Source organism: Rhineura floridana, chromosome 4 (genome assembly GCF_030035675.1).
Source record: "Rhineura floridana isolate rRhiFlo1 chromosome 4, rRhiFlo1.hap2, whole genome shotgun sequence".
NCBI lineage: Eukaryota > Metazoa > Chordata > Lepidosauria > Squamata > Rhineuridae > Rhineura > Rhineura floridana.
The window spans coordinates 196,880,633-196,904,963 of NC_084483.1; the positions used below are offsets into that span (position 1 = coordinate 196,880,633).

Here is a 24,331-nt window from a genome sequence, read left to right on the forward strand (position 1 = left end):
GGGGTGGTCCAGCCTGTTATTGGTAGAGAATTCGGGATAAAAGTCTAAAGGTGCTATTGGGGCTCACTTATTTCTCCAAGAATCCTGAATGTTTGCAGTCAATCTAATCAGCAGCTGGTCTTCCCTATTTTAAAATGAACTGCATGATGTAAAACAGGGCATCTGAGGGTAGAATATTGCTCCCTGTTCACTTTGTATCCTTCAGCAGTGGTCAGTGTTGGCATGGAATAAACTCACCAAGACCTTAACTGAGCCACTGCATAACATTATTCCTAGCTGGGGACAGCTCAAAACTCCCAATTTTTACCAATAAGGCACTGCCTTTTGCTAACATATACACAACTACAAACAAAATAAACAGCCCTGTTGAACATCTGCTTTTGCCTTAATAGAAAAAAAAGCAGTTGACTTTTTGCCCTCTCTCCTTTCACTAGCGACAATAATTTATTCTGCTAGCCAGATGAAATAAGATTGCCTCCCTCCATGCCCCCCCAACCAGATGCAGTGTGCTTTAGGTTCCTATCGTGCAGGTGTTCCCCCAGCTGGGAAATATGGAAATCTGCCATCCAGCAGAGATGATGGTTTCTGATAGAAATGCAAGGGCGTTAAAAATAATTCAAGAAAGGCTTTTGTCCCAAGAGTGGGGGTTCCATATGCACAGCATACTAACAGGGAAGCAGCTGTGCTGCATTTTAGCCCAAGAGTTATAAAGTTAGAAACGTGTTTGGCCTTTTCAAAACATAAGCAACTGCCTGCTGCCATGGAAACAGATTTCAACAGTAAACTCCTGTTTTTAAAGACTTCCAAACATAATAATCCCATTAGACTCATGTTCAGGTGGTCTCAAAGAAGTGAAGGAAATTGGTTACTATGTCCACGAGGACCTTGTTTACTCAAGAGTTCTATATTGACTGACAGTGTCCACATTTTCAGGAAGATGCTGTGTTTTAGAATCGATCCTATTTGGAGCCCCATGATCTTTATAGTGGCAAAAGTAAAGAGAAACAGGCTAAAGGAGAGTGTGGCGCTGCGTTGGACATTCCCTATTTCAACATGTATATACTAGGGGTAGGCAGACATTATGCTTGTAGGATCTGCTTTTCCTACAAGAGGCAGTGATGGCCCCCAGCTTGGATGGCTTCAGAAGAGTGCGGAAGATAAGGCTATCAATGACTACTAAGCCTGATGGCTATGTTTAACCTCTGCTGTCGGAAGCAGTATGCTTTTGAATACCAGTTGCTGGAAACTGCAGGAGGGGAGAGTGGTCTTATGCTCCAGTCCTGATTGTGAACTTTCCATTGGCACCTGGTTGGCCACTATAAGAACAGGATGCCGGACCAGGTGGGCCACTGACCTGATCCAGGAGAGTTATTATGTTCTTAACGCACGTCATGTGGCACTTGTAAAAGTGCCAGTTCCGCAGATCGAAGCGGCCCAGTAGATACTGACCATAACTTATTGGAAGAGCACATGCTTGGCATGTAGAAGGTTCAATCCCAAATATCTCCAGTTAAAAGGATGAGGTAGTAGGGAAATACCTTTACTTGACAGCCTGAACAAGCAGTTCCAGTCAATACTGAGTGAGGTGACTAAAGTCTTTCCTGGAACAGAGGAAGCTGCCTTACGCTGAGTCAGACTATTGCCCACTTAGCTCCAGGGTTTTAGGCAGGGATCAGACTTGGTAGTTGGCTGACTCATAAGGCTCCTATGCAGTCTGGGAGAAAGGGAGCTACATTGTATTGTGGCTAGGGATGGAGGAGAAATGTGATTTCAGCTTGCACTTAAAGGCAAATCTACCTAATTAGCACTTTCCAAACCAATATGCAAACCGGAAAACTGGCCACCCTTCAAAAATGGCTTGTCTCCAGATTTTGCAGTGTAGTTCTCCAGCAAAGTCATGCATACAAAAATGCACATATACTAGGGTAAACTGTGTGTAAAAAAGGCATATCTTTGTGAAAATAATGTACAAAATGCATTACACAAGGAAAAATTGCTTGGCAAGAATACGTGTTATTAGACAAAATTGCATGGGAAAATGTGTGTATTAAGAGAAATTGACACTAAAACGCTGGTGAATCTTCACAAGGACTTAGAATCGCATATTCATGTGGAAATATAGAGAACTTTACTTAAGACTGGAAAAAAGAGAAACTGAAATTGACAAATTTACCCATTCTTATTATTCATTCACTTATTATTCACTCTGATTATTCATTTCGCCTAGAAATGCCCACATCGCCAGGAAGCATTTTTGCTATCTGTGCTCTCAACATTCCCTTTCCTAATTATTCAGGTAAACACGTGGTCTCCCACTACTAAGCTATGGTCAGATGATCAGCTGTTGTAAACCTGTGTTTTTCTTTGACGTTAGCAACGTATTACACTGACATATACCAGCTGCCAATCTGGTTTCCTTGAGCCGTCCTTTAAGATAAAATAACTTGCAAGACAAAGCAAGTCCACTAAAACAGGTTTATTTATTGACTGATTTAAAAAATTGTACATCAAAGATTTTGTTATGGTTTTTAGATAAAGAAACGAGAAAAACATGTCTTTAGTTCTATGTCTTATTGTTATTTTTAAAAATGAACACTGTACATTTAGAACCTCAAATCTGACTTATAAAACAGATATGTAGGGTGAATAAGGCAGTGTCATATTGTAGAAAACTTCACAAAGGGGAGCCAGCTCTTGATCCCAGATTCTGAAAATACACAAGTCTAAGCCAAAAATGATAAAAAATAACAGCATAGAAGCAGCTGTTTTTTCAATTGGGGGGAATCTTATTATACAAACATATATATTCCCCCACCCCTCCTTTGCTCAGGAACTAGGAAGACTGTTCTTTGAAACAAGCAACAATACTCATGCAGAAACATTCCTCCAAATGATGCTGTCTTTCCATTGGGAGCTTCACTCATTGTTGGCAAAGCTTCTTCCTTATGTCCCATTTTTCTTGGAAAAGTTGAAATGGCAATGAGTGGTATGTTTAAGTAGAGAAGATCTGCCCAGGATCTGGAGCTCAGGAAACACCCAGTGCAAACTATTTCCTCTTTATGATGCTCATTAATCCCAAATCAGGCATCCAATATGAGAACAAATGGGAATTTCTTCTTCTTCTTCCTTATTTGTAATGACCTCTATCTATTCTTAAGCATTTAAAAAGCAGAAAAACATAGGAATATATTTGATACTTGCACAATGCCCTTCATTGAGACAGGCTGTGTGTGTGTGTGTGTGTGCGTACGGTTGGAGGACTTGTATATGCTTCTCTGCTGCAAGGGCTCTGCACGGGTGCAATTTTCCATGAGCCCCCCCCCCGAGTTGCCTACTATCTGGTGCAAGATTTGGCTGCATGGTCAAAAAGTGAAGCAACTTCCAGTCTCCCACTGGAATGAACGGCAACCGTTCATTTATATAGGAGAAAGAACTGGTTCCCCTGTATATTTATTAATTTATTCATATTTATTTAAGCAATTTCTATTTATTTATTTCAGCTACATACCACTTAATTACCACAGTTTCAAAGCAGTGTACATAATAATAATAATAGTAATAATAATAATAAAGGATACAATGGATAAGATCAATTGAAATTAATCATGAAAGGAAACTTCCTTAAAATGCCTGTTGAAATAGACAGGTCTTTGCCAGGTGCCTGAGGTTCTATATGGATGGGAGCTGTCTAATCTCAGCTGGGAGGGAGTTCCACAAAATCAGGCCTACAATATTGAATGCACACGTTCTGGTAGATCCGGGGTGTACATCTGAGCTATGGGGGAACCATTAGCAGAGACTCCCCCCAATATCACAGTGACTGAGCATGTGTGTAAGGGATCAGGTGGTCCTTAAAGTATCTTAGACCCAAATTGTTAAGGCCTTGTAAGTTAATACAAGAACCTTGAATTTGGCCCAGTAACATATGAACCTGCCACATATAAGTCAGACTTTTGATCCATCTAGATCAGTGTGTATGTGGGTCACATCTACACCATACATTTAAAGCACTCTTATACCACTTCAGCAGTCATGGCTTCCCCCAAAGAATCTTGGGAATGGTAGTTTGTTAAGGGTGCTGGGAATTGTAGCTCTGTGAGGGGTCTCCTAACAACTCTCAACACTCTTAATCCTAGGATTCTTTGCGGGGAAGCCATGACTGCTAAAGTGGTATAAGAGTGCTTTAAATCTCTGGCACCTATTCTAATGGGCAATGACAGCCTTGCAGCCTTAGATTCTTTATCAGGATTGTGCATGCAAAGTATGTGCTTGACCACTGAGCTGTGAGGCACACTGAGGGGTGCCACTGGAATGGGAACCAAGCTTGCTGCCTGACACAGAGGAGTTTCAGTAATCCCAGCCACTGGGAGCCACATCTGCTGCTATTTGCACAGCTAGATGTTGTGTTCTGTTTCTCTGCCATGTCAAAAAGATGGAATGTTGGAAACTGGCTTACGCATACATACATAATTAGCTTTTACCTTTGCCTCTTTTGCTGCTACCCTGATGTAGGTGAGATGCCTTATCGTTAGATATCTTAATACAAACTGCTGAATGGATTGCTTATTCAACAGGATTGGTATGTTTCATGCTTATTTGATCTTTTGCTGTGCTTTACAAGAGTTGTAATTGTTGTGATGTCAATGGTATATTGTAGTGTGGGGGTTGCCAACCCAGTGCCCGCAAAGTGTACTTTTCAACTTGTTCATTAATGACCTAGAATTAGGAGTGAGCAGTGAAGTGGCCAAGTTTGCTGATGACACTAAATTGTTCAGGGTTGTTAAAACAAAAAGGGATTGCGAAGAGCTCCAAAAAGACCTCTCCAAACTGAGTGAATGGGCAGAAAAATGGCAAATGCAATTCAATATAAACAAGTGTAAAATTATGCATATTGGAGCAAAAAATCTGAATTTCACATATACGCTCATGGGGTCTGAACTGCCGGTGACCGACCAGGAGAGAGACCTCGGGGTTGTAGTGGACAGCATGATGAAAATGTCGACCCAGTGTGCGGCAGCTGTGAAAAAGGCAAATTCCATGCTAGCGATAATTAGGAAAGGTATTGAAAATAAAACAGCCGATATCATAATGCCGTTGTATAAATCTATGGTGCGACCGCATTTGGAATACTGTATACAGTTCTGGTCGCCTCATCTCAAAAAGGATATTATAGAGTTGGAAAAGGTTCAGAAGAGGGCAACCAGAATGATCAAGGGGATGGAGCGACTCCCTTACGAGGAAAGGTTGCAGCATTTGGGGCTTTTTAGTTTAGAGAAAAGGCGGGTCAGAGGAGACATGATAGAAGTGTATAAAATTATGCATGGCATTGAGAAAGTGGATAGAGAAAAGTTCTTCTCCCTCTCTCATAATACTAGAACTCGTGGACATTCAAAGAAGCTGAATGTTGGAAGATTCAGGACAGACAAAAGGAAGTACTTCTTTACTCAGCGCATAGTTAAACTATGGAATTTGCTCCCACAAGATGCAGTAATGGCCACCAGCTTGGACGGCTTTAAAAGAAGATTAGACAAATTCATGGAGGACAGGGCTATCAATGGCTACTAGCCATGATGGCTGTGCTGTGCCACCCTAGTCAGAAGCAGCATGCTTCTGAAAACCAGTTGCCGGAAGCCTCAGGAGGGGAGAGTGTTCTTGCACTCGGGTCCTGCTTGCGGGCTTCCCCCAGGCACCTGGTTGGCCACTGTGAGAACAGGATGCTGGACTAGATGGGCCACTGGCCTGATCCAGCAGGCTCTTCTTATGTTCTTATGTTCTTAAAGGCATACCTCTCACCAGCCCTGCTCTGTGCCCTCCTCCAGCGTGTTTGCCTCGCTGGAATGTGTTCTTGAACTGTGATAATGCCTTCTGCATGCCATGATGGAGCATAGAGAGGTCGATATGTCTGTGTGTGTGCATGTAGAACCTTTGAGTTTTGCATGGTTGGAATGTAGCCTACTGTGCAAAGGTAAGGTCACATCTGTTGCTCTGCCCACTTTTCCCTCTGGACACACCCACTTTTGCACCTGGCCCCACCCACCATTGGCATACAGCCAGTGGAAGGCTGCCAGTGAGGGAATGTGGCCCTCAGGTTGAAAAAATGTTCTCTATTTCATAGATTCCTTGACCACGATGCCTTCAGCACTGAGGGCTGCATCCAGGGCACAATTCAGCCAGTAATAAGTGCATTTAAGTCCTGTTGGTCAGCGGGACATTAAAAGTGGCCCTCTTTGCCTGGGTCCCATCTGCTGGGTGTGCATCAATACAAGCATGAAGCTCTTGGGTGCACTGGGTGCACTGTTTCACCTACACCTACAGGGAAATGCACTTACAAGTTGGCTTCCTCTGTTAAAGTAAGTAAATGGGGCAGCTCTTGCAGGCAGAGGAACATTGCTTGCAGATCAGGCTGTTGTGCCCATAAAAACTCAGTGGGTAAAGGTAGAACTGTAGTACTCAAGACACCCTGGATCTCACAAAGTATTGGAAAAGTATTAGATCTCAGTCAAAACGAACAGGGGAATATTACAAAACCAAAAGCCTTTCTTTGCAGGGGATGTCCTGATATTGTAGAAGGGGATCACAACTTACAAAATCACGGAAACGACGGTACCCCTATTCCCATTTCCAAACCCCGATTTCTGAATGCATGGGAAGGGAGGAGAGAGCGAGACGGGCCCTGCCCTCCCTCCCAGCTTCTAAGTGTCCAGTGCAAGCGTTTAGACTCTTCCATGCGACTGGAAAGCCCGTGTGATTGGGGTCTGCAGTGGTGTTTGCACAGAACCTACGCATTCACTGTTCTCTGTAGGTACTGTTCTATCTGCACACAGCTCTTTCACAACTTCAGCTAAACATGTGGGAGTCTGCGGCAGGGCCAGTGGCTGTGATCCTGCTCTCTTCCTCCATGGGCTCAGTAAGAATGGAGCTGCTGTGGAGATCTCATATATGTAAGGGGGGGGAGAGAAATGCAGTCCTTATACAGAAAGTGGCAATGCCCAGGTTATATTGTTGAACACATATACTACTTTTGAATTATAAGCCTAATGGTGTGGTTACAAGTACTAATTTCCTTATTAAAGGGTTTTTTTCCTTAAAACACACACACACACCACATAAAATCTATAAATAAAGTTGTAAGTGCTTCATTTAAGGGAATATTTCTTTGGCTGCTCTGGGGGCTCACAAGTTGCTTAGCTGCAGAGACTAAAATGCATACGGTCCTACGATTAGTGTTAACCTGAGCACCGAGCTTGTCCGATAGTTCATACTGTTGACTGTCAGCAGCTCCAGATCAATGATATGTTCTCGTGGTCCTGTTAATGGCTTCACCAGTACAAGCATTGCACTCACTGAGCTTGTTTGCTGAAAGAAAAAGGAACAGAAAGTTTTCACCTGGAAACATCTGGCTCCCCTGCCTCCTCCCTGGGTAAGTTTCAAAGATGACTACCAACTCTGTGTTGAGCTATAGATAGGGATTTCAGAGAATACCAACGGACACAGGAGAGGAAATAGCCAATGCTCACTTATTTGTCCCATGTCCGGAATGGAAATCAATGCAGTGAATTGATACGACTGGTATTTGCTGTTGTTGTTTTCAGTCCGTGAACAATATGTAATTGATTACTTCCCCCTCCGTTAGCATTGTGTTTCCTTTGCATTTAAATGAATGGTGTGGAATAACATAATGATAACGTAATGAATCATGCAAAATGCTGCCAGAAAAGACAGCGAGACAAATAATGTAGTTTTTGTTGGAAGCTGAACTGCAGCGGATCGGCAACACCGCTGCATGCAATGAGTGTGGATCGGAACGGAAATCAGCCCTTTCTGACAGCCCTACTTATAGACATCACTCTTCAGGAAAAATGTAAATGTTAGAGTTGAATTGTTGTTTTTTAAAAAAATATTCCTATGAAATCTGCACTTTTGAAAGGGTGGACATTTTTACAAATCCCTAGCATCCTGGGAAGCTCCCTGCCAAATTCCCTGTGGAATACCAGCATGGCAGGAAGAACAGTTGTAGCATAGCCTTCTTCCTTTTTAGTTTCCAAGTTTCTACATGCAGCAAATTCATAAGGTGGAGAAATATTCAAATATGTGATCTTCCACTGGTATATGGACTGGAGGCAGGAAGGAGGACTGTACCATGTGTTTCTTTTAAACAAGTAAATCAGATTTAAGAAAGAATGTTGCAGAGATGTAGAAACAGCAATTATCAGAGTAGAAGAGGTAGACAAGGTTAAAAATAAGGCACAGAAGGTGAAACTGATTGGATAATAATGAATAGTAAAGCAGGGGTGAGGAACTTGAGTCCTGGGAGCTGAATGTGGCCCTACATGTATCTTCATTGGCCCCCGGACTCTTCCCAAGCCCTATCCCCAGTCTACACCCCTCAATGGCTCTGCTCTGTGCCCTCCTTGAATGCTTTTGCGTACCTGGAACGTGTCCTTCACCGGTGATGATGCCTCTTGCTTGCCCGGAGAGAGAATAGAGAGATGTGTGTGGGGTATGGCTTTGATTTTTATTATTCCAAGGTAAAAGTCACACCTGCTGCTCCACCAACTTTTGCCTCTGACCCTGCCCACCACTGGTATGCAGCTCCTGGATTGTGGCCCTTGAACTGAAAAAGTTTCCCTGTTCTTAGTCTAAGGCATATGATGCAGTTCTCCTGTAGGAGCAAAGTGGGTACTGGCCTTGTAAGTCGCTTGTATGGGAGCCTTATGCAAACCCAGCAGGACTGAGAAAAGTAACTTGCAAAATACTCACTCTCAGAAAGAAGTCTCCGTTCTCATTCCCAGATTTTATCCGGAACGTGTTAATTGTATTGGCATAAATTGTGGTTGCCTGGATTTGGAAGATATCAGACGGCACGGTCCTATCTGAGCGGATGCTCATGTATTTGTGTACAATGGAGTATGGCAAGTCTCGACAAAGGGGGTTGGAAAGCGGACAAACACAGCGACTGTAAAACAAACCACAACGACTGAAAAACGAACTCCTGCAATGTGTAAGCAGGCGCTCAGTTTTGTACTTTGCAAATGATACTTTGCTAAGAACCTCTTAGCAGTTTCTCTTACTTTTCAGATGCCAGCATGTAAGGCTCTTGGCAAGGGTTCTTTGGATAACAGCGGTAGCCGCCATGATAATTCCAGCACATTTCATCTTCTCGGCATTCGTGACCCACTTCACATTCATTGATGTCTAGTTAGGAAAGAAAGGAAGCAAAGTTTTACAGCCTTGCTAGGAGAATCCCTAAACTGTAGTAACTTCGATTTAGATTTCTACCTGAATCTACAGCAGGCAGTTGCATCTACCCTCTAAGCCAAAGGTGGGGAACCTCCAGCCCTTAGGTCTAATTCGTCCCGACAGGACTCCCTATTTGGCCTACAATAATGTTTTTATGAAGCAAGGCCTACCTGCCCTGCACCTGAGGTCATATACCTGAAAGACCGTCTTACCCCTTATATACCCAGTCAATCACTGTGCTCTGCAAGTCAGGGCCTCCTGCAGATACCACCTTATCAGGAGGTCCGTTCCTCACAACATAGGAAGCAGACCTTTAGTGTGGTGGCACCTGCCCTTTGGAATTCCCTTCCCTTAAATATTAGGCAGCCACCATCTCTATTACCTTTTCGGTGTCTACTGAAGAATTTCCTCTTCCAACAAGCCTTTTAAGTAGTTCTTATCTCAGTCTGTGTCTGTGCTGGAATTGCTTTTTAAGACGTTTTTAAAGGTTGTTTTTTTAAAAAGATGTTTTTAAGATGTTTTGTTTTAATGTGTTTTTAAAGATGTTTCATTATGTTTTAAAGACTTTTGTTTTTAAGATGTTTTAAAGTGCGTTTAGTGTTTCTGTTTGTCACCCTGGACTCCTTTCTGGGAGGAAGCACGGGATATAAATTTAATAAATAATAAATAATACAATAATATATGATCTCAGGCGTGGGGCTGGTAAGATGCAACAAGGCCCTGAGCCTTTGCAAGTGCCAACAAATCAGCTAATTGTTGGCACTTGCAAAGCCCTTGCTTGTCACACTGAATAACTCCTTTGAAGGCACATAGTCAGGCAAAGGCTTTGCAAGCAGTGACAACCAAAGGGGTCCTTTGAAGGTGCAGTGTCACCTGACTAGTGGTGAGAATGAGCCTTCAAAGGAGCTGGCTCTCAGCACTGATCAGTTGATTGCCACACTGAGAGCAAGCCCCTTTCAAGTTGTCGCCTGATGTCATAATGTTGTCAGGTGACTGACAGGTGTGCGGCCCTGCCTACCAGTCAAAGTTGGTCTATGAAGGGCGGGGAAGGGAAGGACACACCCCACCAGCTGGATCCAGTTTCCGGCTCCCGTACTGAGCTACCATTTTGGATGCGGCTCCATCCCACCATCCTGAGCTACTATTTTGCACCTGCCTTCTGTTGGTGGACCTTAAGAGTTCTAGTAAATTCTACGGTTTGAAACCTCCCCATCTCTGCTATAAGCAGACTACCTTGCATATAAGGGACTTCCATTTATCTTAAGCCAGGCCAACACAGAGCTCACCAATCATGTACTATGGTTTGCCAGATGTGTATTGTCTGTTTCCTTCTTCCTAGATTTTTGCAGTCCCATGCAGGGAGAGCAACAGGTCTGTCAACCCCCTGGAGGGCTACTATATGTGTCATGTTTTGCTGAGCTGGTCGCAAGTTGTGCAGGGGACATTTTGCACTTCCCACGTGGATGAGATTCACAGAAAGAATCTAGATACGATTAAGGGCTTTCGGTTAGGTGCTTGTAAAAAATGATCTAAATGTTAGAATTAAAATTGCAGGTATGCAAGTCTTCGAAGAGTAGTACACTTACCTTGACAGTTTCTGCCTCTGACTAACTGGTATCCATCTGGACACAGGCAAGAATACCTCCCTGGTTCATTGACGCATTGATATTGGCATATGAAGTTGGAAGCTCTGCATTCATCGACATCTGCAAAACAATGACATAGTTTGCACCAGTTGCAAAAAGTGCTGTAAACAGGGCACTCTCCCCTTCTGCAGTTTCTAGCAACTGGAATTCAGAAGCATAATAATAAATAATAATAAATTTAATTTCTTCGTCGCCTATCTGGCCAGTGGCCACTCTAATGCCTCTAACTATGGAGGGAAAGCATAACCATCACGCCTATTAGCCCGTTAGCCTTATCCACCTTGCATTTGTCTAACCCTCTTCAAAGCTGTCTAAGTTGGTGGCCATCATTGCCTCCTATGGGAGTGAATTCCACAGTTCGCGCTGAGTGAAGAAGTACTTTCTTTTGTCTGTCCTGAGTCTCCCACCATTTCTTCCCGCATATTACCAGCACTGTTCAAACTCCACTCGAAAGGCTCCTACCATCCCACGTCCTTTGAGAACCACCAATGCAGAAGAGAGTTGCTCACCACCACAGTTGATCCTGTCCGGGCTTAACTCAAAGCCTTGATTGCACTGGCAGAGGAAGGAACCGACAACGTTGTAGCAGAGTTGAGCGCATGGGTTGGTGGTCTCACATTCATTTACGTCTAAAAAGGAAATATGACATGTCTTTACTAGGTTCTCTCCATTTCTCATTTTTCCAATCTTAAATTTAGTTCTCTGCATTTCTGCAGCAGTTTGCAATTTTTTTTTAAATCCTCCGGAAAATTTGTCAACATTGTAGTGAGGCCTTCTCCAAATAAACACAATTTTGCATGCAATTTTGCCAAATCTACATATTTTTGCAAAGCGATTTCCCTCAATTTCATGCATGGTTGTATATTATCTTCACTCACACATGCATTTTTATGCAGACTTTACTCTGGCATGTGTATTGTTGTACACATTAACTGGCACTGCAAACTGCATTGCAAAATTCAGACAAAGGCGGATTTCAAAAGATGGCTGTGTTTTGGCTCATGTATTGTTTTGGAAAGTGCAAATTTGGTAGCTTCGCCTTTACATGTGAACTTAATCTAATTTCTCCCCCATCGCTAGTTTTTACACATAGGTGAATCTTCTCTTGTTTGGTATTTGGGTGCATTCATCAGAATCGTCAGAGTCAAGACAATTCATTGTGTAGCTAGGGAATGAATATCAAGCTCCCCAGTTTATTTCCAGCAGAGGTTTCTGCCCGCCCAGCTTCCATTCTTTAATACTGGTAATTTGTGCATCCAAACAGTTGGCTTTAAAGTCACAGGTAAGGAGCCACACAGAGAAGCGTGTGAGTCACTGGAATGAGTAAGAATGCCCACACTGGCCAATGTTTTATTTAACAAAATGTATATGCTGCTTACTAGAACTAAAGACCTCTAAGCGGTTTACAGTAGACAGTCTAAAATATTCATTAAGAATACCAATAATAAACAAACATTAAAAACAAATCACATGACAAAAATGTTAAAATACAAAATAAAACCAGTCATATTAAAGCACTCATACTTACTAAAATCACATATCAAAATTATGTGATTGCTAAAATGACATGCCTTGGAAACTGGAACAAATAAAGGTCTAATATCAATGGGCAGGGGGTTCCAAAGAGTAGGTGTTGCCACGCTAAAGTATCAATTTCTTGCAAGTGCAGAATAAACATTATATGGCACTTGTAAAAGTGCCAGTTCCACAGATTGAAGTGGTTGAATGAACACATATGTCAGGCCTCTCTAAACCTGGTTCACTGGGGTTCACTGCTTATGTTTGCTGTGGACCTAGGGCCCTTAGAGCAGGCTGCAGATGGGATTGGACCTTCTCAGAAGCTCCTGTAGGGACACCAGAAAGCAATACGAGAAGGGGCCTGCAATCTGTCAAGAAGTCCTTTATTTTTCTGAGTATACCAGCTATAATTTCCAGAATGCATACGGCTGAGCAGCAACTGGAAGAAAAACCTGCTGTGTATTTCTGTAAGTGTCCAAATTCCGGGTGTGAAGGAACACACAACATTTTCAGAGCAGTATGGCTGATCTGTAGGTACCATCGGTGTTTTCAGTCTAAAAATGCATTTATCCTCTGTAGGGTCAAGCTCTGGAAAAACTGGAGCTCCAATTTTAAGGCAGAAGCTGGCTGCTCATGGCACTGATTGGTTGGTACCCTGTGATGTCATCAAGACACCTTCCTCCATGAATCTCCAGAGCAGTTTTGAACTTTAATGAAAAATATCCTTAAAAAAAACAAATAAGGTGATGAAAACACCACCACCACAGATAAATGTATGGATGTTTTTGGGGCACCTTCAAAAAGTGAAAGTAGGGTGGACAACCCATCTGAAAAATGGGAGAGGACAAGGATGGTGGACCCAGGAACCAATTCAGCTGCTAAGCCATTTCCTTCTTACAGGTGAGGGTCATGCTGTAAGACCTTTCATTTTAAAATGTTTACAACTTGTCTTCACTATGTTTTTCAACAGCAACACTGAACTACAGCTGTTCTGATGGGCTCAGACGTATGGTGAATTCTGTTGCTGTTATATAGCTAGTATTGTCAAGGATATAAGATGCTTTGAGCCTGACTTTAAATCACACAATTTAAACACCAAATCTATTTTACATTTTCATTTGATTTGTGATTTATATCGAGAATGGCTGGTATGATGCTTTGTGGGAAAACGATTCCCAAATTTTTGTCCCAAGAGAAATGAAAGTCAGTGTCATAAATCGCATTATGCAAATTGATAACACTTTATGCAGCAGTGCTAAGTATTCAGACTATCTAGCGTTAAAAAAAACAGGCAAAGGTAACTGAACACATAAATCAGGGGTGGGGGGGCTAATGTGGCCCTCCAAGCCTCTCTAGCTGACCCTCAGGAATCTCCTCTGGCAATGTCCCCTCCTCAGAACACACTCTTCACCAGCCCTGCCCTTGTACTGTGACAACGTCTCTTCCTTGCCTGGGTGGGGAGACTTGTGTTAACTTTTGCATGGCTGCAATGTAGCCCACTATACAAAGGTCAGAGTCACACCTGTGGCTCCATCTAGTTTTGCCTTTGGCCCCACCCACCACTGGCACATGGCCCTTGGAGGATTGCCCATAAGGCAATGTGGCCCTCAGGCAGAAAAAGGTCCCCCCTGATGTGAAGCATGGCAGAGATGGGGGGCAATATTAATTAATTCAGTACAGATAGGAAGACCATTAAAATGAAGTGCAGGATTGAGCCTTGGGGATACACAGCTGCGTCTCACTGATATCAATGGTAATAACACATGTGCTTAACTCTCCCACTGAAATCTGTGGGGCTTCATCAAAGTGCTTAACCTAGGCTGCACTATGCCAGAAGAATATATGCCAGATGGATTATTATGCAGAATTGTGCCAATATATATGATGTGAATCTGCACATTTATTGGGCAAAATTAAGGTTCTTGTGTTGCTATACAAAGCCCTATACAACTTGGGTCCAGGATACTTTAAGGACCACCTGAGCCCTTATATCCCAGCCCCATCACTGAGATCATCCAGAGGAGCACTGTTAGTTGCCCCTCGAGTTACAGAGGCCTGACTGGCCTCAACCAGAAGTTGGGCATGTAGTATCACAGGTCCCATGCTATGGAACACTCTTCCTGTAGAGATTTGGCAGGCATCCTCGCTACTGATTCTCAGGTGTCTCTCAAAGATTTTTTTTATGCCAACATGCCTCTGCATCCAAGCTTTTGAGATGCATATTTTTAAGGCTCCCTCTAGTTGTGATTGTAATTTGTTTTAAACTGTTTTAATTGTGTATTTTAAGCTACTGTGACCTGACCTGGGACCTACTGGGAAAGGGTAGGCAATAAATTTAACAACAATAACAATAGCAGCAGCAACAACAACACGTAGCTGTTCAATAGCCAGTCATTTTATTGTTTTAGTATTTTTTAAAAAAGTTATGTTGATGTACACTGCCCTGATGTTTTGTGATATAAATCAATAAAAAAAGTGACCTGAAATTTTCACGCTATGTTTGTCCTGGCAAACAAGAGTGCAGCAGAAACAGAAAATGTAAATAAGTGAGGGCTAAGAGAAGCAAATTCTTAGACCAAATGACTGGTACACACCAGGGATGGGCTACGTTAGGTTGATTGAATTTACAAATTTTGTTTCCCATAATAAAAATCCCAAAATGATTTATAGCAATACAAATACATAAAACATATTTAAAACATGGAGCAAAAGCATCAGATCACTGGTGCTGTCCACATGCCCAGGAAAACAAAAATGTCTTTGCCTGGCACCAAAATGATAACATTGATGCCAGGCAGGCCTTCCTGGGGACAGCTTTCCATAAACAGGGGGTGGGGGTAGGACTACTACAGAAAAGGCCCATTCTCTCATTGCCACCTTCTGGGCCTCCCTTGGAGGTAGCACACAGGGAAGTGTTTCAGATTATGATCTCAAGGTTTGTGAGCTCCTACTGGGAGAAAGGGTGGGATATAAATCTAATAAATAAATAAAGTAAATATGGAGGAAAGGTGGTACTTTAGATGGGCCATGTGATTATGCTCGGCACACAAGCCCAGACTTTTGAATGATTGCAGCTACCCTATGATTTGTAAGATAGCATCTGGAGGCAAAGACAGAGCTAACCTCAAATCCCCCCCCCAAATTAAAGTATGTGTGTTCTTTGTCTACTTTTGAGAAGTGGGGGCACTGGCATTCCTCAAGTCTCATTGAGCTGGCAGACGCCATTTTTATTTTCTAAGAATGTTCTAGAATAATACTATGTCGGGATGCATTGTGAATAGCATTCTTGGACATGAAAAGGGTTTTGAAGGGAGGCCACGGAAGTGCTTATCAGTGCCCTCCCCCCTACCAAAAAAATTGGCCCACTACCTCCCAAAAGGCCAAAGAGGGATTGTTTCCTTTTCACCACCAACCCCATTCCAATTCATCCAAAAGTTCTCTTCTGAGAACCTTTGGCGCAGCTTTTGTGAAACCTGGGAGACCACTGATCTGTGTACAACTTTCCCATGTAATGAGACTCCATGAGGATTTTCAAAAATATATCTCCACAGCCTGAATGGCTAGAAACCGACTTTTTAAAAACAGTTAACAAAATTAAAATGAGGGATGGGCAAATCTGTGATTTATTTATTTATTATTTGATTTATATCCCGCCCTTCCTCCCAGCAGGAACCCTCTTAAAAATTAACCCACGTTGTAGTGCAAATTTCTCCTGACATGCACATTTTTGTATGCAATTTTGCCTAATGTATACATTTTTGCAAAGCAATATTCCCTAACATAATGCATTTTTGTGTTATTTTCATTGATATAGCCATTTCTATGCACACTGTACCCGAACATATGCATTTTTGGACACATTAGTCCACTGGAGAACAGACCTGCAAAATTTGGAGAAGTAAATTTCGAAAGATGGCTGGATTTCAGTTTGAGTATTGTTTCGGAAAGTGCAAATTAGGTAAATTGGCCTTTAAACGTGAGCTGAATCAAATGCTTTTCCCATCCCTAAGGAAACCCCCCCAACATTCTACATCTATCCAGAGCTTGGAAAAGTTACTTTTTTGAACTACAACTCCCATCAGCCCCAGCCAGCATGGCCACTGGGTTGGGCTGATGGGAGTTGTAGTTCAAAAAAGTAACTTTTCCAAGCTCTGCTATCACCTGCAACCTATTGCTTGAGCAGAGTCATGTCAGAGTCCATCTAGCTAAGTACTTGAGCAGAGTCAAACTTGCTGATCTGTTTTGCTGTACTCTCACCAGACTTTGCTCTAAAGACGATTCACTTCTTCGTGTAACCAACAATTATTCAGTGTATTTTAATAGTGATGACTAATGCTATCATTTTGTTGTTGTAGTAGCTGTTTCTACGTTTAATAGGTTTTAATAGGCCTGGTTGCTTAGACCATTTTCTTCATTAGCGAAGGATGAATTTAATAAAAACGAAACACCTGTTGTCAGATTTGTTTGCCAAGTTCCACAAGTCCAGAAGAAAGGCAAACTACACACTGCCCCTGAGCCAGAAGAACAGTCAATTCAGTCAGTTACATAAGAAGAGCCCTGCTAGATCAGGCAAGACCCATCTAGGTCAGTACTTTGTTCTCACAGTGTTCAACCAGATGCCTATGGAAAGCCTGCAAGCAGGACCTTTTTTCTGAAGGATTTTTTTTTTAGGGGGAACACAATCTGCTTTCTAGCCCAACAGCACTAGTTAGTTAGCTTGTGAGAGACCAGCAAACAATGACCATTCAGGCTCCAGCTAGACCCAGTTACCAGCCAGTCTTGGAAAGTCTCAGGACCAGCCCCTATGGTAACAATCGCCTCCACATGACTAGGCAGGGACACTATTACAACGTTGCCTCTTTTTCTTTGTTTTTGATGAACATAATTGTGTGTGCTGTTGACCACTGTCAGTCTGTCCGTGAAGGCCCAGACCAAACTTCAGCCATTTTCTGAAAAGGACCCTGTTCACTCTCCGCAGAGACAGAACAGCACCGCAAAAGCTGCCCCTAGCTGTCTGAGGCCAGTAAGGTTACAGGCAAGGACTCGCAATGTGAGAAAATGGTTCCAGCAGTGTCCCAATCAAACCCTATCCAAATTAGGAGACAGGTCATGAAACTTCCCTTGACCTGTGATTGATCTGTTGCTGTTGCTGAGGAAACAGTCCAACAGATGGGAAACACGGGAAGCTGCCTTGTACAAGTCAGGTGATTCGTCCATCTTCCTAAGTACTGACTGGCAGCAGCTCACCAGGGTGTCAGAGGGGTCTCTTCCAGATGCTTACCCCTCCCCATAAAGGAAGCCACAGACCTGAACTTACAAGAACTGAACAGGGTGGTTCATAACAGATGCTACTGGAGGCCACTGATTCATAGGGTCGCCATAAGTCGAAATCAACTTGAAGGCACAAAACAACAAAATGAAAGTAAAAATTATAGGGTCAAAGGCCAGTAAAATATATTCATACTATCCTTTGAAGATGCTGCAGGGATCAGTGAATACCTCCAGCAACTGTCCCCTACTCTTCCCCCTCTTGGACAGCAAGAGAGACTTCTGGAAAAGTCACCATCTGTACTGAGATTAACTCAGGGTGTCATCCAGTGTTGCATGCGCGGATTTCTCCTTTGTTTTCTTCCCCATGCATCCCTCCAAGCTCCCCTTCAAATCTGTCCTGGAAGGTCTGCCAACCTTCTGAAGCAGATTTGAGGTGGGGGGGCATGCAGAGGGCTATAGGAGAAAGGAGGGGAAGGGGAAGTCATATAGCACAAGCAGACATACATTCTGTTCACATATGAGCACGATCGGATTATCACACTTGCTTTATATTGTCTCAAATAGCTGGCTTCTTCTACTTAACTGTAGCACTGCCACCATTCATACAACCACCATGTACATAGTGAATGCACATCAGTGGGGTGGGGGGGGTGAGTGAAAAAGATCGCCGTAGCGAGCTCCAGTCCACACACATTCACAGACCTTCCATGTGGTCCCTACGTTAGCAGGAACTACAGGTTAGTTGCAGAGTCCCCAGCCATGTCTACAGAGCCTGGGTGAGTAAAGTATGCGTACTTGAATTCTACTGGGCCAGTGAAAAAGTGGTGTTGGGGAGGGGGAGCCTGGCATCCCCACCTTCAAACTTACAAATGTTCATTGTACAGTCCCTATGTGAATCAATTCCCTATATGAATGAACAGTGAATGATTCACCTACACATGTACAAAGTTAAGGTTTTCTACATGTTCCCCAAATTACATGTGTATAGTTTGCACAAAGAGACAATATAGTGAACATAGATAGATCAGGGGGGCAAATAGTGCTACTAACTCCCCCCTTCCACTATTCTCCATGCTTCTTAGCAACAGTGGGCAAGCAGGCTGGTAAAATAATTATAGACAAGGGGTGCCAACTTTTTTAGGCCTGTGGAAACATTCGGAAACATACGGCAGGCATCACCCACTCCAGTCACTCTTCTCGCTGCCCTCCCTCGATGGATCTGTCAATTTCGGTTCCCTCAGTTCCTAATTTATCCCAACTTATATTCAGTTCTCCACATTTCTGCAGCAATTTGCAAATTTAAAAAAAAATCCTCATGAACATTCTTCAGCATTTTAGTGCAAAATTCTCCTAATAAACACCTTCTTTGTATGCAGTTTTAACTAATTACACATTTTTCAAGCAATTTTCCATAATATAATGTATTTTATATGTTATTCTCAGTAATATGTTCATTTTTATGCACACATCCTTCTGATATATACATTTTTTGTAAAAACTGGCTTGTTGGAGAACTGTATCACAAAATTCAGATAACAGCAAATGTCAAAGGATGGCTGTGTTTTGTTTCAGAATATGTTTCAGAAAGTGCAAATTTGATAGATTCACCTTTAAATGTGAACTGAATTGAACCATCCCTGCCGAGGACAGAAAGAAGGTGAAAGTACACATTCTGCTTTGTCAAAAGTCTAATCCAGCAGAATTACTGGATTAGACTTTTTAATTTGAGTCATTAAAATCACATAGAGCTGAAAGAAGTGGGAAAGTGTCACTTTTTCAACTTCCTTTTTCAGCTCTATGTACTTTTCAATGGAGAAATTGGTAACCACCCTCACCAGCTCATGATCAAGTGGACAATAAAGAGGAAGGCTCAGAGGTTTTGTGGGGGCCAGGCTTTGTGGGCACCTCAAGGGCGTAACTGCACCCACTGGTGCCATGTTGGTGACCCCCTGTTGTAGGTTGTATCTTGCAGATGGTTGAGTGCTGCCTACTGTCACTGATTTCCTGCTGCCATTTTATTGGGAATAAGGAAGAAATGCCAGTGCACACACTCCGCCTAAGAAGGTAGGCTGGGCATACACTAGCCTGTCTTTTATGGCACTGTTCTTCAACCTTGGGATCCTGAATGTTGTTGGACTACAACCCCCATAATCCCCAGCCAGCTAAGCCAATGGTCAGGCATGATGGGAACTATAGTTAGGGTTGCCATATTGCCCAGTTAGCCAAGTTTTACCTGGATTCTAGCCATGCTATCCAGGGCCTGCTTAGTCCAGTGGGTGGCACAGATTCATAGCTTTCATATTTTAAAAAACAAGTCTCTAAAGGTATAAAGCAAAATATGAGGCAGTTTATTGCCCAATCATTTTGTGAGAAATCAGCCTACTCCTGCCTTCTATTGTTCTTAGCCAATGAGGGACACAACAGCTATTTTGGGAAAATCAAGAATTTTAGCCTGCCTGCCTGCTGCATAAGCAGAATCTAGGCAGGTTAGAAAACTGCACATGCTCACTTGATCAATACGTGCTGCTCTGCCTTTTATCCAGAGACTCTAGCTCACTTTCTGGTTGAGTCAGCAAGGAAAAGCAGCCTTCATCTCAATTGCCTCTGTATCTCAGGGTATGTGTCTTAAGTGGTGGACGCAAGGAGAGTGTCTGCCTGCCATCATGAAGGATGGAATAAAGGGGTCTGAATTAGTGATCGGCTGTGTTTCTGCAATAATTGGATTTGCCATTGGATTAATTGTTATTTCTGATTTTCTCTACATCTGCGAAGAGAATGTTGAAGTAGTAACTCTCCCTGCCTGGTTTCTGATTATTTTCTTTTTTTCCTAATTTGTTTTTTAAAAATTCTCTTTGAAATCATCAACAGTGTGAGTGGCACTTTTATTGATCTACTTTCTACATGAGCTGTTCAAATGAGTATTCCCTTTCACTGAGGTCAATGAAGTGTTGATTGTAACTGACAGAGAGCAACAGGGGGGGAATGAGGTGTTGATTGTAAGCAGCAGGGGGAAGACACTGACTTGATTATCTGCCTTAATCTGCTCTGCAATGCACTTGAAAAGGATTGTAAACAAGCAATAATTACAGAATTCAGAATAAAGATCAACAACAGTGGAGACTTGTGAATAAATAGCTATTATAATATTGACAATCTCTGCAAAGCAAAAAAAGAAAAGAAAAAGGAGGAGATTGGAAAAATGAATAGATATTTGAGGAAAAAAGAATCAGATCATTAACGACCACTAGGGGCAACAATTAAAAATGAAACATAACAAAGGAGAAGATTCCATCCCTAGTCTGAATCTACCAAATGCTTCTTCCCCTGAACAAATGAAAAAATGAAATGGACTGCCTTCAAGTAGATTCCGACTTATGGGTTTTCATGGTAAGCGGTATTCAGAGGGGGTTTACCATTGCCTTCCTCTGAGGCTGAGAGGCAGTGACTGGCCCAAGGTCACCCAGTGAGCTTCATGGCTGTGTGGGGATTCGAACCCTGATATCCCAGGTCATAGTCCAACACCTTAACCACTATACCACACCACAAATACAAGATTTAAAAGCAAACCTCTCTGTAGAAAAGGCTAAAGTATTAGTATTTGCATTTTTGGCCCCACCCTGTTAAATGATGCTTACTCCCAAGTAAAGTTATGTTGGAATGCAGCCTCACTCACCCTGTTGCCTGGCAGAGCATCTGTTCAGCAATTCAGAAAAAAAGTATTTTTAATACATATCCTTCTTCAAAATGACTGGCATGCATCTCCTCACCAAAGTTCACCCTACTTCATTTCCGCCCCAGGGATAGATGGATGTGTGTGTGTATTTTGTTGAAAAGCGTTATATAAATATTTTTACTACTGTTACTACTTTTGGCAGGACTCCATATACACTGTACACTCAAAATATTTATTTTATTTATTATTATTTTATTTATTATTTGATTTCTATCCTGCCCTTCCTCCCAGCAGGAGCCCAAAATACTCTGAAGTTCAGGCAAACCTTGCTGTACACCAAGATTCTGTTCTTTCTAGCAGCATACTAAATACTCTAAGGATAGAATACACCATTCCTTCCTGATCTTCAATTTACTGTTCAACATAAGCATAAGGTTGGGTATCTTCAGGTACTTCAAACTTGGGGAGGCAGGAGTATAATCTAATGTTGGAGAGGAGTCATTGAAAATGTTGCTTCCTTTGAAGCTAATTAGATAAGATTATCGACTGAACTGACAATATTGAAAACTTGATTTCTATCTGCATTACAGGTTATAGTTGACACAGACATGCCTCTTGGTCACAATATTGCCTTTAATTGATGTTTTGCTGGCTTTTCATACTGCTGCTCTGACTTGTTTTAAGTTTGTTTCTACTTTGTGTTTTTATTGTTTTTATATTGCGTGATTGCTTTTATTATGTTTGTAAGCTGCCCTGAGCTCTGTTTTTAACAGTGGAAGGGCAGGATATAAATAAATAAATCCATAGTGTTGGAAACTAGAGTCTAGGCATTTAAGGCTGAAAATATAAGTTTCTGGGGAATTCCTCACATCCTCCCCCAGTTTTTGGTGGTAATTACTAGGCACAGAAACAAAATAACTGGACAATGCAACCATTAATATGCTTAATTTGCATAATATGCAAATTAGCCAGCCCAAATTTGTGGAACTGAAATATGGCAACCCTAGTTGTATTCAAACAACACCAGGGGATCCAAGGTTAAAGAACACTTTTTTCCAGTACTGTCTTCCTAAGTGCTTCATGGATAACATAAATTCCCAAGAAGGGGAAAGCAGAAACAAGGTAGCATGGAGGCCAAAGCTGAGTGGACAACCCCTCCAAGTTCTTAAAAATGGGTCAGGAAATGTGTCCATCAATCACACTTCTTGTGCCTGTGAGAATTATTTTTCATTTCTGCTAGGAAAAGAAAAAACAGAGGAAGATTTTTTTTCTATGAGTGGGGGTGAGCCATTTTAACATATAGCAAACTTTCCCAGATTTATTTTGTGTAGTCCTTAAATGCCACATTCCATCATGTTCCCCACTTGCACCTCATCCCTCCGGTATGATTTTTGGTGAGGAGCAGGTCTATAAATAATTGCTATAAAAAACAAATACTGATAAGGCTTCTCAGCACGCAGCAGTTTTATGATTTATTTGGGGCTATTTATTACTCTGGAGACCTGTTCTTTTAAAATTCCACTTCATTAGTGACATGAGCCTTTGAGGCCAATAGATCATTTTGCAGTGCTCCAGAGCATCGTCACATTGCAAAATGGTGAGATTTATTCCTCCTGAGTGCAGTTTTGGGGGATCCATTTTATACCCATCTTCAGAGTATATCAGAGGACATAGCAATGTGAAAACATGCCGGGATTTCAAATGTGAAGTTTAGGTATGTGACCTTGTAGTGAACCCTGCTTTGCATGATTAACTTTTTATCGTCTACTCACTGCAGAGAGAATTTTCAGTAGGTATAGATTTCCCCCTGAATGTAAGGCTGTTTCCCCAGATCACTAACCCTGCAATGTTTGGGAGCCTACACTGGTTTTAGGCTATGGGAATAAGGTGGTTTATCAATGATTTTTCATATATAAATAGCAACAACGTCACCACTGTGTATTAATAATTGCTAGCAAGAAGCCCACCAGCTGGTTATATTACTGATGGGACTATAGGCATGTCATATATTTAAAGTACATGACTTCCCCCAAAGAAACCTGGGAACTGTAGTTTACCCCTGACAAAGCTACAATTCACAGCTCCCTTAACAAACTACAGTTCCCAGGAGTCTTTGGAGGATGCCATGTACTTTAAATGTATGGTCTGTACCAGCCATAGAGACAGCCTGTAGCTAATTAATTCACTTGAATGATTCCACTATACGGAGGTGGAGAACCTCAGGCACAAATGCAATCCTCCAGGGCCTGGGGATTCTCCTTAGGGCTTCCCTGGCCTTTGCAAAGCCTCTGAGCACTCCCTCCTTATTCACTGTTCTCTTTGTCATGAGGTGGCGAGAGTAGTTACCTTTCTCCCCCTTGAAAAATGCATAGAGCTGAAAGAGGAAGTAGGAAGAGCAACACTCTTTCCCACTTCCCCTTTCAGCTCTTTTCAATGCTCAGATCGGGACCAGAGCAGCTGAACAAAAAGAGGAGCAACTATGATGGTAGAAGGTTAAGAGGTGCAATCTGGGAGGAGGAAAATCGATCCTCTAAAATTGCATACTTTCCCCCCCCAATGAGTTTCATAAACCTGGTACTCACATCCAGGGCTGGCTCCAGGCATGTGGAGGCCCTTGGGCATCAGCTTGCCCTGGGCCCCGGCGTGTGTGCGCGCAACCACGACCGCCCCCCCACATCCCCCTTACCTGTCTAATCTTTTACCATTGCCCTTAATGAAGATGGTGGCTGTGGTTTCCCTAAGGGGAATGAAGCCTCCGCCACCATCTTTGTTGATGGCACACGTGTGTGCTACGCGTGCTCAAATCTGCCATCAACTAAGATGGCGGCTGTGGCTTCAGTACCTTAGGGAAGCTTCGACCGCCATCTTCATTAAGGGCAATGCTAAAGAGCCGGCTGACAGGTAAGTGGGGGCCCCGCGGATCGCAGAAAGGGAGCAGACGGCCCCTCGGGGGCCCCTGTAGCTCCGGGGCCCTCCGGCCAGT

At 42.6% G+C, this 24,331-nt stretch overlaps 1 protein-coding gene across 3 annotated transcripts in view; it reads right to left on the reverse strand.

The window, feature by feature from the left end:
* Nucleotides 1-5,468: 5,468 nt before the first annotated feature.
* EFEMP1 (EGF containing fibulin extracellular matrix protein 1) overlaps nucleotides 5,469-24,331 on the reverse strand; it is a 113,694-nt gene continuing 94,831 nt past the window's right edge. Inside the window, exons 5-9 of one of the 3 annotated variants that reach the window (XM_061626476.1) lie at nucleotides 11,396-11,515; nucleotides 10,827-10,946; nucleotides 9,072-9,195; nucleotides 8,761-8,977; nucleotides 5,469-7,356 (exon numbers count right to left, since the gene is read on the reverse strand). In XM_061626476.1, the coding sequence (XP_061482460.1) occupies nucleotides 7,198-7,356; nucleotides 8,761-8,977; nucleotides 9,072-9,195; nucleotides 10,827-10,946; nucleotides 11,396-11,515 (740 nt within the window). In that variant the 3' untranslated portion in view covers nucleotides 5,469-7,197. The remainder of the gene's footprint in view (nucleotides 7,357-8,760; nucleotides 8,978-9,071; nucleotides 9,196-10,826; nucleotides 10,947-11,395; nucleotides 11,516-24,331) is intronic. The other 2 variants (XM_061626478.1, XM_061626479.1) reach the window with 2 other exon arrangements.